Source organism: Schistocerca nitens, chromosome 7, assembly GCF_023898315.1.
Source record: "Schistocerca nitens isolate TAMUIC-IGC-003100 chromosome 7, iqSchNite1.1, whole genome shotgun sequence".
NCBI classification, from domain to species: Eukaryota; Metazoa; Arthropoda; class Insecta; order Orthoptera; family Acrididae; genus Schistocerca; species Schistocerca nitens.
This window is the reverse complement of record NC_064620.1, coordinates 275,032,583-275,050,647: the sequence shown is the minus strand read 5'-3', so window position 1 is coordinate 275,050,647 and position 18,065 is coordinate 275,032,583. Positions and strand designations below refer to the sequence as shown.

Sequence of the window (18,065 nt, the reverse complement as noted above, 5' to 3'; positions counted from 1 at the left end):
TCATATGTTGCCCCCTTGCTTGTGACACGTCTGTGTAACACAGAGTTAAGTATGATGATTTGTAAGAAGAAGCTGTAGTGACAACCTGTTAACTAGCCACCACATACTCTCTGTTTTCTCTAGTGGGTTTTTGTATTTTTTGGCTCCTAAATTCCTACTTGTCTTTTCTTTGCACGGGTGTGTTTCCATGTATTAACAGTGCCTCTTACAGTGTTTTTACTAATCAGTATTTCCAGGTGGGCATTAGTGAAATTTTCTTTGCTGGAGTACTTATTGTTTGCATTGTCTGTTTATTGAATTTGCCTCTTCCAACATGAGCAACCCACCTCTCCCACCCACTGCTCAGACACATCAGCTGCAAGCAATAGATGCAATGCAGATAACACAGATGTTTCAGTTCCAGACCCAGCAGATCGCCTCACTACTAAACATGGTTCAGCAGCTCCTGGCAAAGCAAGCCACCACTGCTGCGTGCCTAACAGAAGAACCAGCAATACCTGTAGTTCAGAGTGCCATAAGGCCTTTTCGCCAGTTTAATGAAAAAGACAAGGAATGGCTCAAGTTGTTGCAACAGCATGGCACCCACGTAATTGTCACAAAGTATCAGGTACTGTGAAACTACATTACTTATTGTCCATGTTAGGAAGTGCAGTCTTTCGTCTCATTCAGAAATGTTTCCCTAATGCCACTCTGAGTGGACTTCCCTATGATCAGGTTGTAGATTCACTAACTAACTATTATGACCAACAAGTGAATTTGGAGGCAGCTAAGTATCAATTCTTTCATTGCAAGAAAAGGTCAGAACAAACTTATCACGTGTGGGTAACAGATTTGCAGGGTGTGATGATGAAATGCAAATTCATATGTGCTTGTGGTGCTTTATATTCAGATGAAATGTTGTGCAATGCACTCATATCCAATGTAACTGATGTCATATTCAGAGAACAGATTTTGAAACAGTCAGATTTATCATTTCAACACTTAGTGCAAATACCAGATCAGTGCAATTCAGGTGCATGTCAGCCGATAAATTGAGCAGCCACCAATTTGTTGGGTTTAGTCGCCCCTTGCTCGTGACCGCCCCATTAGGCAGCAACAACCCACATGCACCATGCCACGTAAACAGCACTCTGCACAGGCGAACAGAATTAAGTCATGCCCTCGGTGCTATTCATGGCACAAATGTCAACACTGCCCGTCCAGACTAGCACAGTGTCACACCTGTGGCAAGAAAGGTCAGAACAAACATAAGAATTCTGCCCATTCACAAAAATCTATTTCACAAGACCCACATAATCAATGCAGTGTATTCAAAGCCTGCTGCAGTGCAGTCATTAGCAAAACTAGCAAGCAAACGGTTTCTTCAGGGTTATGACAGTCCAAAAAACTTATTGTTCATTTGCATATTAGTGGAAAATGTGTGAAATTTCAGTTGGACATGGTTGCCTCAGTTACATTGCTGAATCATAACACGTATGAACTGTTAGGCTCCCCATGCCTGTCTAAGACTAGCATGCACCTGATGGCTTATAATGAAAAAGACATTGCAAGATAGTGGTGCTATTGCACCCATACAAGCTAGTCATTGGAAAAGTTCACTGGCTTTGCTCCCCAAACCTTCAGGTCGCATTCGCCTCTGTGCTGACTTTAAGTCTACAGTCAACCAACAAACTGTAATTCATACTTATCCATTGCCACATCCAGAGGATCTCCTGGACAGATTAGGCACTGGTCACTTCTTTTCAAAAATTGATTTGTGCAACGCATATCTTCAAATACCACTAGATGAAGCATCTCAAAACGTTTGTTGTGAGCACTCATTTGGGCCTGTTTAAATATCTGCATTTGCTTTTGGCAGTGCTTCTGCACCCACCATTTTCCAGCAGTATGTGGAACAGCTGACTGCTCAAGTACCAAACTGCTCCAATTATTTGGAAAATATTGTCATAGCAGGTTGTACAAGTGAAGAACACATTGCAAATTTGCGTGCTTTGTTTTCATGTGTTATCTGATGCACGACTGGACAAGTGTGACTTTTTAAAGCCTGAGTTGCAGTATCTTGGTCATGCCATAAACAGTCAAGGTGTACATCCTGCGCAGTCACATTTGTTAGCCATCAGTGACCTGCTAGTTCCTAGCAGTGTCACAGAATTGCAGTCAGTTATAAAGAAAACGAACTATTATATTCGGTTTATACCATATGCTGCACAAATCGCAGCTCCATTGCATCCCTTTAGTCGCAAGAACATTCCCTTTGTTTGGACAGGTGAGTACCAAGAAGCTTTTCAAAAACTTGAAGATGCATTGCTCAGTGATTGATGCTTGGCTCACTTTGATACTGAAAAACCATTTGTGTTGCAAGTTGATGCTTCTTCTTAAACAATCAGTGCAGTGCTTTCGCACAGATTTGGTGATAAATACAAGCCTATTGCTTTCACATCAAAAGTGTTGTCCAAAGCACAGTGTAACTATTTACAAACAGAGAAAGAGGCACTGGCTATTGTGTATGGTGTCACCAAATTCCACCACTATTCGTATGGCAGAAAATTTTACTTAGTATTGGATCACAAGGCAATGCAGTCCTTGTTTCATCTGAGGAAGCTGGTTCCTGTACAAACTGCCCAAAAATTGTAACGATGGGATTTGTTATTGTCTCAAGGTCAATACAAGATTGTGTATCACCCGAAAGCTCAACATGGTAAAGCGAACGCACTTTTACATCTTCCAATTGGCCTTGATACAGACTTTGATGTTTCTGCTGCATCTTGTTGCCACACCGATGCTCAGGATTCTGCATTGCTTCAAATCTTTCCTCTGAACTTGAGGAAAATTGCACAGGCCTTGGAAGCTGATCCATATTTGAATATTTTGCTAAAATACATTTGCACATCTTGGCCTCACTCGTTGCACTGCATAATAACTCTGTAGTGGGCCGATACTTTACATGTCGGCATAGCTTCACTATACGCCAAGGTGTGACTTGTTCAAATTGAGTGGACAGTCACGTGTTGATCCCCAAAGCTTTGCAAAAGGAAGTGTTGCAGTTACTTCACCAATGACACTGGGGGATTGTTCGTACGAAACAGTTAGTGCATCGACACTGTATTTGGCAGGGTACGGACACCCAAATAGAACAGGCGACATCACAGTGTCACGCATTTGTGAAAAATCAGTCCGGTCTGCCACAAAAATGCTCTGCTTGGCCCATGCCACAGTAGCCAAAGCCTTCTATATCTTATGGGTCTCAGGAGGTGGACACATACCCTTCTGAGCATTTTCGTGGGACATTTCCACCAGAGTGTAGGCGTATGGCGGGGTACGGCTGGAAGACAGATGTCCCCTGCAGCCACAGCTTCCAGCCCACCAGAGCATCCACGCTCCTGCCTCCCCCGCCATTGATGTGCTCCCTATTCGATGATGGTCCGTTGCTCGGGGGGGGGGGGGGGGGGGGGTTACGGAATAAAGTCAAGTGCCAGCAGGCCAGTCGGGAACGATAGAGAAGAGATGGCTGTGAGAAGACGTCAGCCAATCACACACTGACCAATCCCACTCCAGAACAACAATGTGACGGCAGTAGACCCTACGCGAAGAGGACGTAAGTGCCGCACCTGAATGGTCGTAGCCCAGTTGAAGAGTAGTTACAAGACTAGTGACTTGGATAGAAGCATCAACTCTAATCACTTGCTTCTACTATCTATGTAACACAGACTTGTGATTGTTTAAACTAAAGAAGATTCATTATCTCATATGTCACCCTCTGCTTGTACATATCTGTGTGACACAAAGTTAAGTATTTTATCTTTTCATTTTATAATAAAATTCATTAATATGATTTGTTTGAATTGTCTGTCTAGCAATCCAAGAAATCGGGTTTCCTAGACACCTCAAATATTGGACGACTAGGCTGGATTTAACAATTTTAATTTCAGATGCGTGTGTCAATTAGCAGAGCACCCATTAAAAATTTTATTTTATCAGAAAGCTTACAATCTAAGGGATTATTTAAGACCAAAATCAGGTTCCCAGCAGGTTGGAGGAATGTGATACACACATTTTCCAACATCCCCACAATTTTTCTGAAATCAAAAATTGACACACATTAATACCATAAAATTTTCTTTGTAATTTTACTGCTTCAATAATTGGATATCCATTAACTATATGCCTTACATAACTTCTGAAAAAAAATGCAAATCAAAAGTTTCACGAACAGCTGAGTTATGAGTATTAATAAAGATAAATACCATTTTGCATTGATATTATTGCAGAGCCCAGTTATCAGAGTATCACTACATTTAAAATTTGATGTAAAGTTGTAGTCTGAGACCAAAAAGATTTTGCAGAAGTTCCCACATTACAAGTATAAGCAAATGAGCAGAGTTACATGAAAATCTGAGACAGAGGGTTACAAATCCTTGAATTATTGTGTGTTTTGACATGGAATGACCCCTCTCGGATTCACTGGGAAGTGTAGCGGCTTCAGTTCTGTGACACGTCAATGTACTCTGACTCAATATAAATATTTGCTTACATTTATTCAGCAACTATTCCAGTTTACTTACCCCTTTGGGTTTCAAATTTTTTTATTTAAACATACAGAGTTGAAAAAGTATATCTACAGATATCTACACTGCACCTGAGTGAACAAAAAGACTGTAAATCACTGTCTTATAATTTTTTTTATGAACACAAGTATTTACATTACTAATCCAAGGACAGACTTCTTTCAGGACCTGTACTTTGATTAAAATTACCTTGTGATTGATAGGTTGCAACGGTAGGGGATAGTGCTGACAAAGCACAGCCAGCCCAGCCATGCTTCACAAGGTGCTGCATGTACCAACAAAAAAAGCAACACTGAGAACATGTGGCAATCGAGAAAGAACTACAATTGGATTGCAGCTGGCCCTTACCACATGACTCACTGAAACATCAATCACAATGTAATTTTAATCAGGGTGTACTTCTGTGGAGGGGAGGCACAGGGACTGGCCACAGATATATATTTTTCAGTTAATCACAATATACAATTCTGTGATAAAATAGAAAGCTAGTTTAATCAAGTACTCAAATAAACATTTCTACAATGAATAAATACTGGAGTGTACATCATTCAAAACTGTGTAGTACTTGACTAAATTACACATGAAATTAGGCATCACACTTAACATGACTACAAGAAACCAGAGTAACACAACAGCATTCTGAACACAGCATTCATGACGTAATTCTGCTAGCACACAGAAGGTATACCAAAGAAATAAAGAGGACACAAAGCTTAGGGCATCTCACTTTGTTTTTCATATCCATATTTTTATGTACTCTCTCTCAACCATAAGCACCCAACAAAACTTTGAATTATGAATGAAATAAAAAATCTGTATAAAGAACCCCAATATACAAAATCTGAATATAATCAGCCACAAAGAAGTGTCACCAGGAAGTACATACAAAAAGTATTCGGAGAAAGAGAAGGCACTTTTATCCCTTATTTTACGCCTAAAGTAAATACATTTCTCTAAAAATAACACACTATGCACTGGAACAAAACACAGTGTTTTCTATATCACAAAAGATTTAGAACAGTATAAAAATAATGAGCGTAACTTCTGATCTAATATACATATTTCATCTCCATCAGTTGCTTCTACTTCATCCCATAAAATACTTTGCCTACAAATTTGATCGACACATGCTTAAAGTAAGTTTATATAGCTCAACATTTACTGAGAAAACACACACACACACACACACACACACACACACACACACACACACACACACACAGAGAGAGAGAGAGAGAGAGAGAGAGAGAGGGGGGGGGGGGGAGGGGGGGAGGGGTTGGGGGGGGGAACACATACAACTGAAATATTTAAACATATGACAAACATTAATAATTTCTTTATCATCTACACTCGAACCTTTTATGTATGATTATATACAATAAGGCAAATATTACACTGTAAAAGTTCTTTGACAAATCCTTTACAAAATCTAAGCCCACATTATAACTTTCATAAAACATAAGACAAATATACCCCAGTACACTGTCAAAGTTTTCATAAAAGGCTTTTACAAAAACTATTTGACATAATCAAATAAAAGGAAGTCAAGGATGGAATAACAGCAATATGCAAAGGACTTATTACTACTCATCACAACAGAGGAGGTACTGAGTTGTAGACAAGCACAATGAATACAACTGCTAAAATATTACAGCTTTTTAAGTTCTTCTGCCATATAAAACACACACACATTCGCACAAGCACAACTCGTACATACATGGGCACTGTCTCAGAATGATGGAGCCTGACTGTGACTGCTTCTGACAGAGACTGCTGCTCTGACAGACGCAGTCGCAGTCAGGCACCAGCACCCTGAGAGAGTATTCACTTGAGTAAGAGTTGTATTTGGGTGAATGTGTGAATATTTGATTAAGATCCTTAGCAGAGTAACACAGGCCTACCTACAATTGACATAGTTTTCTTCCTTTTAGAATTCTTTTCTTGAAGATGCTTATTCTCTATGTACTTAATCTGAGTTGGTGGTTTAGTATATCACTCCACCCATTTTTCTCCCTTAAATTACCCATTGTATCCTCTTGCCAAACTAGTAACTTTGTTAAAATCTAGCAGAACCTAAATTTTACATAAGCATCTACAACCTAAATAACTGTCAAGAGTGGAAAAGAAACTCATACATCATGCAATACCATGTATTCTATCGGGAATTTCAATTACATGTATTCTTAGCTGTCAGTTATTGTGCTGTTACAAGGAATGGTTTGGTGCAAGATGGAATCAATGATTTGCAACATAAAGAATGGATGCACACTGTACCTGGCAATAAAAGGGATGAAGTAAGCAACAACTAATATCATAAATCTTATCCATTACATCTATGTATATAAAACTGGTATCCCACAACGAAGAATGAAAGCTCCTTAAAAAGAAGATGAATGTAATGCTTTCAGAACAATTTTGTTTGTCCAAAGAAAAAAAAAAAGAGTACAAGAAGAGGAAGAGAAATTCAAAGACTTTTAAGCAATACAGTATAAAATCAGCCACACTCTTTGCTCAAATGGGATGTAACAGAAAGTGATGGTCCACAGATAATTAAGAAATATTAAAATAATCAAATGAAAGTATTTCCATTGTAGAGCATTGAAATATGTAACTGACAATATGTGATCACATGTAAATCATTGTGATTATAAAAGCTGTGGAAATCAATCAATGTAATTTGAAGAATGATGGTCATTAAATAATCTCATCAGAAATGGGTAATCCGTGGAGTGTGAACTTCACTTCACATGAGCATTAGGGGTCCCAACAACCATGACTCACTCTATGATACAGTTTACCACAATGCAGAAGAAAACACTGATGGTTTAAGTTCAATATTTCGCTGGTATTATTGCCATTTAGAAATGGAGCACTACCTTGGAGGCAGAAGGATGAGGGCAGAAAACAGCTACATGAATTTCAATTCTATTAATCCAGTGCCTTAATTTCTGCAACTTACTATGCAGTCCTTGTCTTTCTCAGTTGGTAGAAGAGGCAGGGTAGATTCCATGATGTACTATGAGGATTATAAAAGTTACTCGAGTTACTGTGAGAACGGAGTAAAAATACTGCCTGATATGTACATCATGATATACAGAGGGGGGAGGGGGAAAGACTTAATCAGAGCACTAGCAATGTTTTGTCTTGCATGGAAATTGCATGTCATGACTTCTGTGTAGCTTCTTGATAAAATGTCCAAAGCACTTTCGGTATCCTTTAAAAAGCAACATTTGGGTTTCACACTGCTTTTTTCTTACGAGATCCAAAACGCATATGTATAATGCATTGCTGAGAGTGATAACTTTGAAATGCTAACAAGAATGACAGTGCATACGACTGATGAAGTGCAGAAGTCACAAGTGCACCAAGTATCAAGACAAGTGATCTGAACACACTTTATGAAAAAGAGCATTGTGTGACACTCATAGCATTATTAAATTGTTAGAAAAGTAACTGTGGGTTGAAACTGTAATAAACATCAACAGACAAGAGAAGCATTATTGGTACAACACAGTGCATTTAACCAAAGCCGGCATAATACAAAGTACATCTATAAAAAGCAGAAACTGTTATGAATATGAAACAACATTCCAGACTACAACACCTCAATGCTGAGACTATTGCTTAAACAGAGGTTGGTCAAATTTTCAGCTGTCAAGTGGAAGCTGCACTCCCAATTCTTAAAAGAACAGAAAACAGTTTAACAGTCATATCCATTTGTGGGAAGCTCTGAGAGAACCAAATAGTGAAAACTAAAGCAACACAACTCTACACGCAACAGAATTATACCAAACATACATAAAATTTTAACAGATACACACAGATTTTTAATAAAACTTCTTTCTCATGATATTTTCTCTAAACATGTCAGTTTTCCCAACCTTGTCGGTTACCCAAAATTATTACTAGTGATACTGAACCAACCTATTACACACATCAACCTCTAACAATTTCTGACAATGGTTCTAGTTCTTGTCCTTTGCAGGCAATGCAACCTGCAACAGTACAGCCTATTTTCACACAGATCATGTGAAGATGAAGAGATACCTCGAGGTATTCAAGAGGAAGTTCTCTTACTTTTAAAGACAAGGTTAGGTTAGGTTACGTTAAGGAGGAGGTAGGAAATTATTCACTTCTTTCACCAGTTCACTGAAAATGAGCCAGTTGATTGTGTTCAATTCATACAAAAGGAAAGTTAACAATAAACCAACATTTGGTTAATCTTTAACTACTTACGCAGTTCTCTCTCTCTCTCTCTCTCTCTCTCTCTCTCTCTCTCTCTCTCTCTCTCTCTCTCTCTCTGTATCTGGATCCAATTTATATGAGACAAATAAGCTGCTTAAGGTTTCAGTTTTCATCAGTGTGCATATCTAAAAAGCAAGTCAACTCAACATACAAATATATGCATGTGTCATGCATCACACACTACAGTGTGTTACCTATGAGGAAAAATTTAGTACTACAATATTTGCGAGAAAGTTACTTTCCCAAGTTAACGTGCTTTGTGGTATCCAGCAATCACTTGTCAAGCAGCACCTGTATCAAATGGATATTTAAAAAAAGCCAGCAGTCTTACTCTCCACAAATATATACCCAACTGCTTGATTTCACGGTGACTGCTAGTTAACAACACACTCTAAATACTTATTACGTAGTAAGTACTATAACATGGAAGCATATACAGTGCAAATATAAAACATTTCTTTAAAAAATATGTTCCACACTTTCATTCCCTCAAAATATCTCTCAATAATGAAAAGTAATTCTTGTAAGGCTTGGGTTAACATCTCCTATTCTGACACTTTTGATGTCCCTGTCCAATCTCTTCTCCATAAAAATCTATTTTACTGTCATAACACACAGTAAAGTAGCAGTTTTTGCATTTAAAAATATATATTTACTTCCCAATCTTGAATGATTATTGCATCATTCATGGAAGAAAAACTTGCAATGAGAATATAATAAATGTAATCATGAAAGTTCTTCAAAGTAAAAATACAGCCTATCAAAATATAAAAATATGCTCTAATCTCTCAAACAACCATTACAAATCTTTGTCTACTGCTGTTTCACATGTGCCTGTAACAATGTTATAAGGAAGTGCCACTAATTTGAGACAACTGGATTTACACCGTGCACTTTAGCATAAAAATACTTGATATTTGTAAAAGTGACAGCTGAGTAATTTAAAAAATAGTTCATATCTTACATTTCATCATTCATATATAAAAATATGGTCAAATCTTTTGTCATAATTTTCTTTTACATGAAAATTTATTCCCTATTAGTGCTCCTAGTTGTCACTTGGCTCTCAGTATCAGTCAAGGCAATGAGTATACTCAAAATGTAATTGAAATTCATGAAAATAGGATTTACTATTTTATTCAGAAAGAAGAAACTTAATGAATTTCATGGTCCCTCAAGATAATCTACACCAGTCTCATTACAAATATGCGTGTTCTCTGCAACTGTGCAGGCCTGAGAAATGGCAGCATCTCTTGATTACATCTGAATTCGACAGAAACTTTTGATCATGCCAAAGAGATATTCCCTTGCACCATGCAGGAACTAATTAGTTACTCGAATTATTTTACATAATGGAGGAAACAGAAGACAAGGCTATTTATAATTAATAAATCTCACACAATGGAATGCAGTTTTCAATTGAATGGTGTAAATGTGAATGATTTGAGTATAAGAAAGAGAGGATAAATCCACTAGTAAATGCAACTATCAACTGTTATGCAAGTCTGGGGAAAAAAAAAACTAGAACTAGTTGTGAAAGCTTAACTCAAACTTTACGGCTAAATCCTTTATGATCCAGCAGTAAGCAAACAACAATGTTCTTACAATGAACCCCTACACTCGTGTTAACAATATCTTTGACTTCAAACTCTGGATGTAGTGTCTTTACTGAAGAAGGATGAAAAAGAAGAGCAGCCAATCAAAGGCACCAAATGCAATCAAAATATACCTCTCAAATGACTGAAATGAATTCAGTGTCTCCTGTTTGAATAGAAAATATGTCAGTGACAGAGGAACTAACACACACACACACACACACACACACACACACACACACACACACACATTTTTTATGATTTGGCGAGACGAAGTACGTGCAAGATGACTTCATCAACAGTCTGATTGTTGAGCAAAGTCTTGACAGCAGAGTCATCTATGACAACAGTGAACAGCAGTTTGGCATTTTCACGCAGTCTATCTGGGTACAACAGTTCCTCTGAGGTAACAGGTTGATGGCCACATCGACGAATTACTGCTTCCAACAACTGGTCCACTTGCGTTTCCGGCCATCCAAAAGCCTTTAGAGTGGCTTCATCAACCAGTAGTGCCAGGAGCTCACGGACTGAGTCAGCGAGAGCAGCTTCACTGAGTGATGGTATGCTACCAGGACCACCAGAACCTCCATCACTCTCACTGCCATTCACACCCACACCAGTCCCACCAGTGCCTTGAGCTGCTGCTGCAGCCAAAAGCTGCTGTTGCAGTTTTTTCTTTTCCGTTTCAGCCAATATCTCCTCCAGCATGTCTCTATGCTTGGTGCGCATATGACGAAGTAAACAGTCTTGTCGAATGAATGCTCTTCCACATTCATCACAAGAACGTGGTGGTTCCTGTTGGAAGGATTGAATATTTTAATTTAATGTCATTTCTAGTTATTTTTCTCTTTTCTTTGTAACTATTCTACAATGATTATTACTTATGTTTTCAACAAATGGGCTACTGACATTTTCACATTTGAAAACTGCTGATAAGGTAAAACACAGACAACACACTCAACAATGGAATAGATTTCTCTATTCAAGAATGGAATACGTTTCTCTCATTGCCCAAAATATTATTTACCAATTTTTTTGTTAAAACTCAAGGATAAAGAAGAATTTATGTTAAGTATCTACTGCACTCCATCTGCATATTGCTATAGCTTTCGTATTCTGTGGAGTTCATGTGCATTTTAAAAGGTTATTATCAACCAGCCTTGTATAAAGAATTCTCACAACTAATTTCAGGTCACATTATGATATCCAGATCAAATCAAACACATACAAAATAAATGATGAAGTACATCATGACAACTCAGAAGAAATGTAACCTTCACATCATGGAATTTACTTACAAAAAATTTGAGCAGTTTATTTTGCCTGTTTTAGAGGATATTTTAACAATAACAAAACAAATGCTCCACAGCCCTTTGACTTCTCGTTTTCTGAGATTATTAAACCACCTAAAATGCAGTTCTTAAGTCACAAGAATTTGCTGTATAGGTAATTTTTACCCATGGAGCTCAGCCGCTGAAAGTAAATATTCTCAGGAACACTTTCTAATCACAAAATAACATTCAAATTTATTTAATTAAATTCAAACTATTAACAGTACTGTGTAACCCAAAGAACTAATGAGTTATATATATTTCATAGCTGCATATCTTATTTTAAGGTGGGAGGTAGGCAACACCAGATCCCTTCTTCTACAATCTACCAGAAAACAATAAACCAATTCTGGAAATTCAACATCGCATGCTCTTTTTTATTTGCCATTTCCTGTTTCCAAACATGGTTCTTCAATTATTTTTCATTTGCTCCATATTGTATTTAGTACTGATGGAGGATTGTTTCAGTTTTCATGCAATATTGACATGCTTAATGTGTGAATTTTTTACCACTTCCTGAATAATGATCCACTTTTCTTCACTTGTTAACTGCCTCACTATCTTTTTGTCCATAGCAATTGATACACCATTCAACACAAAACAATTAATGTACTGTGAGTCAGTCAAATGCTAAACAATAAAAAAGAACACCAGTGACTCAGTTACATGCTAATAAATATTTGGTTTACTGTTTGCCGCTACTATTTCAATCCTGCTTCCGATCGGTACTTACCGGAAGTCGCAGGAGCTGCTGCCAACCTATGCAAATTACTCCCTTATGTCATTTCTACCATAGCAAATGATCTGTATGATGTACAAAGTTGACAGCACTGAACAATGCAGTGTCCTCACACATTTACTCCCCCCCGTAGCAGCAAACATCCTCCTCTCGTCACTTCCAGAACTCTCGGTGGTAAAAGTTGCAATGGCCAAACAGTACAGATCCTGCCACATTCAAATGCACTAACTGGGAATGGAGAACATATGAACAAGTTGTTTTAACATGAGTTTAATGCAACTGGGACTGAGACTTCCAAAAATAGATGTACTATGTGGGAATACACAGTAATGAGGAACGTACTATTGGGATTCCATTGTACCTCAAGAGTTCTTAAAATTTGTTTTGAATAACATAACTAACTTGATGTAGCCATAAATAATCACTTTCCAAGCCAATTTATCGAATACCTACACCAATTACTGCGGTCAAACTGTATCAGTAAATTTTGTTCTGTAACTACTATACAGAAACTGATTAAATGTAATACCTTTGTATGTGTCAGAAGATGTATCTTCAATGAAGATTTCATTGCGAAGTTCTTCTGACAAATTGGACATTTGTGTGCTGTAAAAATGAAAAGAATTAATACTGAAAATAAAATAAAAAGAAAGTCTATTGTAATATACTACATAATGGATTTTACTTACCTTTTACACCTGAGTGAAGAATCGTGTGACGAGCCAAATCTTCCTTTCGAACAAATGTTTTTGGACATTGCTCACATTCAAAAGGTTTTGCACCTTCATGAACATATTTCACATGCATTAGAAGACGAGATCTGCGATTGAATGCCTTGCTGCAGTGAACACATGTAAAGCCATTTTCACCTATACAATCATCATCACAAGTGAAAAACAATACTTCTACATTAATGGAACAGACAAAATCTAAGTACTCTGTTTATTTTAAGAACAAGTTATACTGAAAATGGTTTGTCAAATTTCAAAGAAATTATTTAATCCCTTGGTATTTTCACGTTTACATATTTTGTACTAGTGCTCCCATACAAAACTTGAAATAAAAATTGTTATTCAGCTTTCAGTTGCAATGTGCTGGGAGTAATGGTTGAGAAACTTGAGAAGATGGGAGTAACTAAAGTACTGAAAAGTGAGTTTCAGTGCATGACTTAACTACCAAATTGAATACACAGCATTTCCAATGGCAAAAACATAAAACATATTCTGGTAAGTATGTGAATGAGTGGAGTAATCAATAAGTGTGGAAAAACAAATGATGCTAATAAATCATATTAGCAATCATTTGTGTGTCTTCCAGCAACTAAGAGAACAATTGCTTTAAGAGATATTTATCCACTACATACAAACACTAAGAAAGTGAAATTGAACAGGAGATAAAATCATAAGCTGCGACATGGTCACAGTGATAAAAAGAAAGTGTAGAATAAATTTCTTTATTTCCATCTATGATCTCAAACTTGTTAGTCCTCAGACTACTGGTTTCGGACAGCAATGACCATCTTCAAATCTGCAGCAAAACATGGGAAAAACACAAATACAAGTACTGGATTGCCTACAGTTTAAAACAATAAAATAGTCCACAATGAAAAGTTTTACTGAAATACCTGTGAAAATTATTATCTTTATGACGAGGATACCTTTTTTAAAAACATGTCCTAATATAATGGAGCCATAGTTGCATCGCCAACATAGGGCGCTGACTACTTACTTAAGTATGTTTCCATTCATTTAGCCTCTTTCCCTATTTATTTTATCATTTTTATATTATTCTGTGAACTCCGTGAGCTTGTTCTTACGTATGTCATTATATTTTTATCTAACATTTGTCACAAGGGCACATCAGAATTACTGTCACTTAACTATTTCCCTTTTAACAATCTAACTTTGGTCATGTTTTTAATTTATAGCATTTTATTCCTGTAATGACTTACACACCTGCTAACTGCACTACAGATTTTACCAATTTTATTCTTTTTTTTTTATTCCATATTGTACAAATATATGATTGAAGAATATGTGTACGCCTACAGTAGGACATCTAAAGAGCTTACCATACAAACATTTTGTGGCTATTGCGCAGCAGTTCGTAATAACAGTAGTGCTGTTAACAAGATGATCCTAGTACATACGATATTTTATATAGGAGGTCTGTCTAAAAAGTATTCGACCTTTGATTTTCCCACACAAAATAGAGATGACAGCACAGCGCCACTGTACACAGTACAGGAAGAGACCTTCATGCGCATGTGTGAATTTTGTCCCCGCCTTACAGCATGTCAGTCGCTGCCTGTCGGTCACCGAGTGAGGTGCTACACAATGTGTTCGTCAGATTATCGATTCTCTCAAGATGACTCAACATGTTGAGCAAAGATACTGCATCAAATTTTGTCAAAAACTTGGTGATTCTCAAAGCGAAATAATTTGTAAGATTTAGTAGGTATTTGGAGAAGTTGCAATGGGAATAACACAAATTAAGGAGTTGTTCAACTGATTCAAAAATGGCCGCACATCAGTGGAGAGTGACCAGCATTCTGGCAGGCCTCAAACTGCTCGGAGTGCAGCTGTTGTTGAGAGGGTGCAAAATATGGTGATGGCAGATCGTCGTTTGGCCGTGCAGGAGATTGCCCAAGAGGTTGGAGTAAGTAAAGATTCTGCACATGCAATTTTGCATGATTTGAACATGCACCAAGTGGCTGTGAAATTTGTCCCCAAGCTGTTGTCACCAGAACAAAAAGACCTCCGTTTTGACGTTGCACAGAAACTTCTGCGCACCACCAGCACTGATCCTGGGTTTCTGAACACCGTGATAACTGGAGATGAGTCATGGATGTATTGGTACGACCCAGAAACAAAAAAACTGTCGTCGCAATGGAAGCACCCCGAGTCTCCAAGGCCGAAGAAAGTGTGGCAGGTGCAACGTAAAATCAAGGTGATGCTGACGGTCTCCTTTGATGTCTGTGGAATTATGCATCATGAATACGCACCGGAAGGACACACAGTGACAAAGGAGTACTATGAGATGTTCTCCGGTGACTCAGTGACACAGTTTGGCGCAAGAGACCAGACATGTGGACAGCAAGAAACTGGCAACGTCATCACAACAATGCTCTCGCACATTAATCCCACTTGATCCAAAATTTCTTGGCCAAACGTGGAATTACAGCCGTTCGCCAACATCCCTACTCTCCAGACGTGGCTCCTTGCAACTTCTGGTTGTTTCCAAAATTGAAGACACCACTGAAAGGATCCCGTTTTGTGAGTAGAGCAGAGATAATGTGGAACACTACGACAGAGCTGCACCATTCCAAAAGACCACTTCCAGTCTACTAGTTGTATTTGTGTTTTTCTCATGTTTTGCTGCAGGTCTGAGGATCGTCATTGCTGACTGAAACTTTTAGTCTGAGAGACTAACAAGTTTGTGATCATAGACAGAAATAAAGAAATTTATTCTACAGCAGATAATATTTCTGTTCCTGAAATTGCACCAAAAATGTACAAATAAAATCTGCATTCTGGCTGAAGTAAATGTGTATGTTATTGGAGAGTTACCAGTACTGTAATTGGGTAACATACTATATACCAGGTGGGGATAGATCCATTAGTATAAAAAAAAGTGAAATGCAGAATCAGGATATTAGTTCCACATCTGTATTTTATCGGATTAGTAACAAAACAGGACATTTACATGTTAATCATAAAAAAATAGAACAATTAAGTTACTGAAGAGTACTTCTAACAACAATTATGTGATGTGACCTTACAACATAACAACATTGGATTCAATTGTTAAAGAATTTTCTTGGAAAGAGGAGAAGGCAGGGTGGGCAATCTGAACACAAACTAAAAATTACACTTTTTTTTCATAATACCATAATTAAAATAACACTTTAACTATCACTACGGAAGTTGACAAAACAACAAATGTGAATAAAGGCAGTGACCCACCTGCAGATATCAATGGATGGTGCACTGGCACATATATAAGCTCCAAAAAAATTGAGGGAGCGATGGAGGGAGGGAGGAGGAGGAGAGGAACACACGAGGATTTGCTCCTTTCTGGTGTGATTCTCTGAGCTTTGTGTGTGTCTCTGAGCCACTCATTATTCATCTGCAGGTACTGGATGGGTGCCTAACTTTCGTTAATTTAGAAATAAATAGTATCTTGCCATCGGGTTAGGTATAGGTACCATCTGATAGTGACACGTGAAAATCTATACCAGACCAGGACTCAAACCTCTATTTCCCACTTATTGCAAGCAGCACCTTAACCATTTTGGCTTTCCTAATAGGTAGTACATCTATGTCTAACACAGCTGATATCAAGGTATTCGCATTCAGCAAACTTATTCGGAATTAATTTTAGACAGCTGTCAATTGTTACTAATATCTGTTCATCTAGGCATGCAAATAAATAACTTTCTAATGTAACAAAACCTGATAGAAGAAGTACAAAGGTACTAATATGTGTAGATAATTAAAATAAAAAACATCATTTTCTTTAAGAAAAGCATAATTTTTTGAGCCACTAGGCTAACAGGAGACAGGTAAAATGACATTAAATTTCAAATTTAATCATACAGTACTCTGTAAAACCTTCTGGCAGTGTTTAATAATGGCTTTTATGATTAAAATGTTTAATAATACAATGAATTTGTAAAAGTAACACTTTCTGTCATTTGTGTGTTATATACTTAGAAAAAAAGTAAATAAAATAACTTTGATTTTACACTACAAATACATTTGATTCATTTTGCTGCCTAAAAAAGAACAGGATAACCAGGTAACAAGTGAGATATCAGTTCTTAAACTACCGAAGCAAGTGATTATGACCACAATTTGTAGAACACATAAGTAACAAACAGCAACATGACAATGACGACCTGGTAATTAAAAAACTGTGAACATTAAATATAAATTCATCATTATGATGTAATGAGGTATCTAATCTGATAAACAAATACCTTTTGATTATTTGATGAAATGGAGGTTATAATATAATTTTGCACCGACACAACTATTGGAAGAACCTAATACATCACAAAATAAGACTAAAATACATGAAGTACAGTAAGAAGAATATTTAGAAATAAAATGCAACATCTGCAAGACATTTACCTGACCATAAGGTGAAGTTTTGTGGCAAAGTCATCATTTGAAAAATACAGGCCTGTCTTGCATTCACAGATTATACTATTGTTGCTGAGATCAACATTTTTATGTTGTGTAATAGATTAATATAACATTTAGGAATGAAGCTATGGCAATTGAGGTCAGTGCAAATTTAATCTGAAGAATTCAGAAGTTTTGGTGGTGGACCATGACACCAGTTGGTCTGGGCACAGGGACAAATGAGAGGAAGGGAATGATGAGTGGGCAGTATGATACTATATGTTTCTATAAGAGACAAATTAATGCCAAAAAAATATGCTTGCACAGAGCAATTGAAATGCAACACAGCAAATGAAACATGAGATTCAACAAAGACCAGAAAACTGCTACTACTGTACAGCTCTGCTGATTTTCAAAGATGGCTACTGTGCTGATCCAAAGTGGTAATAGTTTTGCAGATT

The 18,065-nt window shown here is 37.3% G+C and overlaps 1 protein-coding gene across 2 annotated transcripts in view; it reads right to left on the bottom strand.

Annotated features, from left to right (window-relative positions):
- Positions 1 to 5,828: 5,828 nt before the first annotated feature.
- The window catches only part of LOC126195409 (gastrula zinc finger protein XlCGF57.1-like), a 135,243-nt gene continuing 123,006 nt past the window's right edge, over positions 5,829 to 18,065 (bottom strand). For both annotated transcript variants that reach the window (XM_049934006.1, XM_049934007.1), the window contains exons 12-14: positions 13,165 to 13,344; positions 13,005 to 13,081; positions 5,829 to 11,200 (exon numbers count right to left, since the gene is read on the bottom strand). In XM_049934006.1, the coding sequence (XP_049789963.1) occupies positions 10,661 to 11,200; positions 13,005 to 13,081; positions 13,165 to 13,344 (797 nt within the window). In that variant the 3' untranslated portion in view covers positions 5,829 to 10,660. The remainder of the gene's footprint in view (positions 11,201 to 13,004; positions 13,082 to 13,164; positions 13,345 to 18,065) is intronic.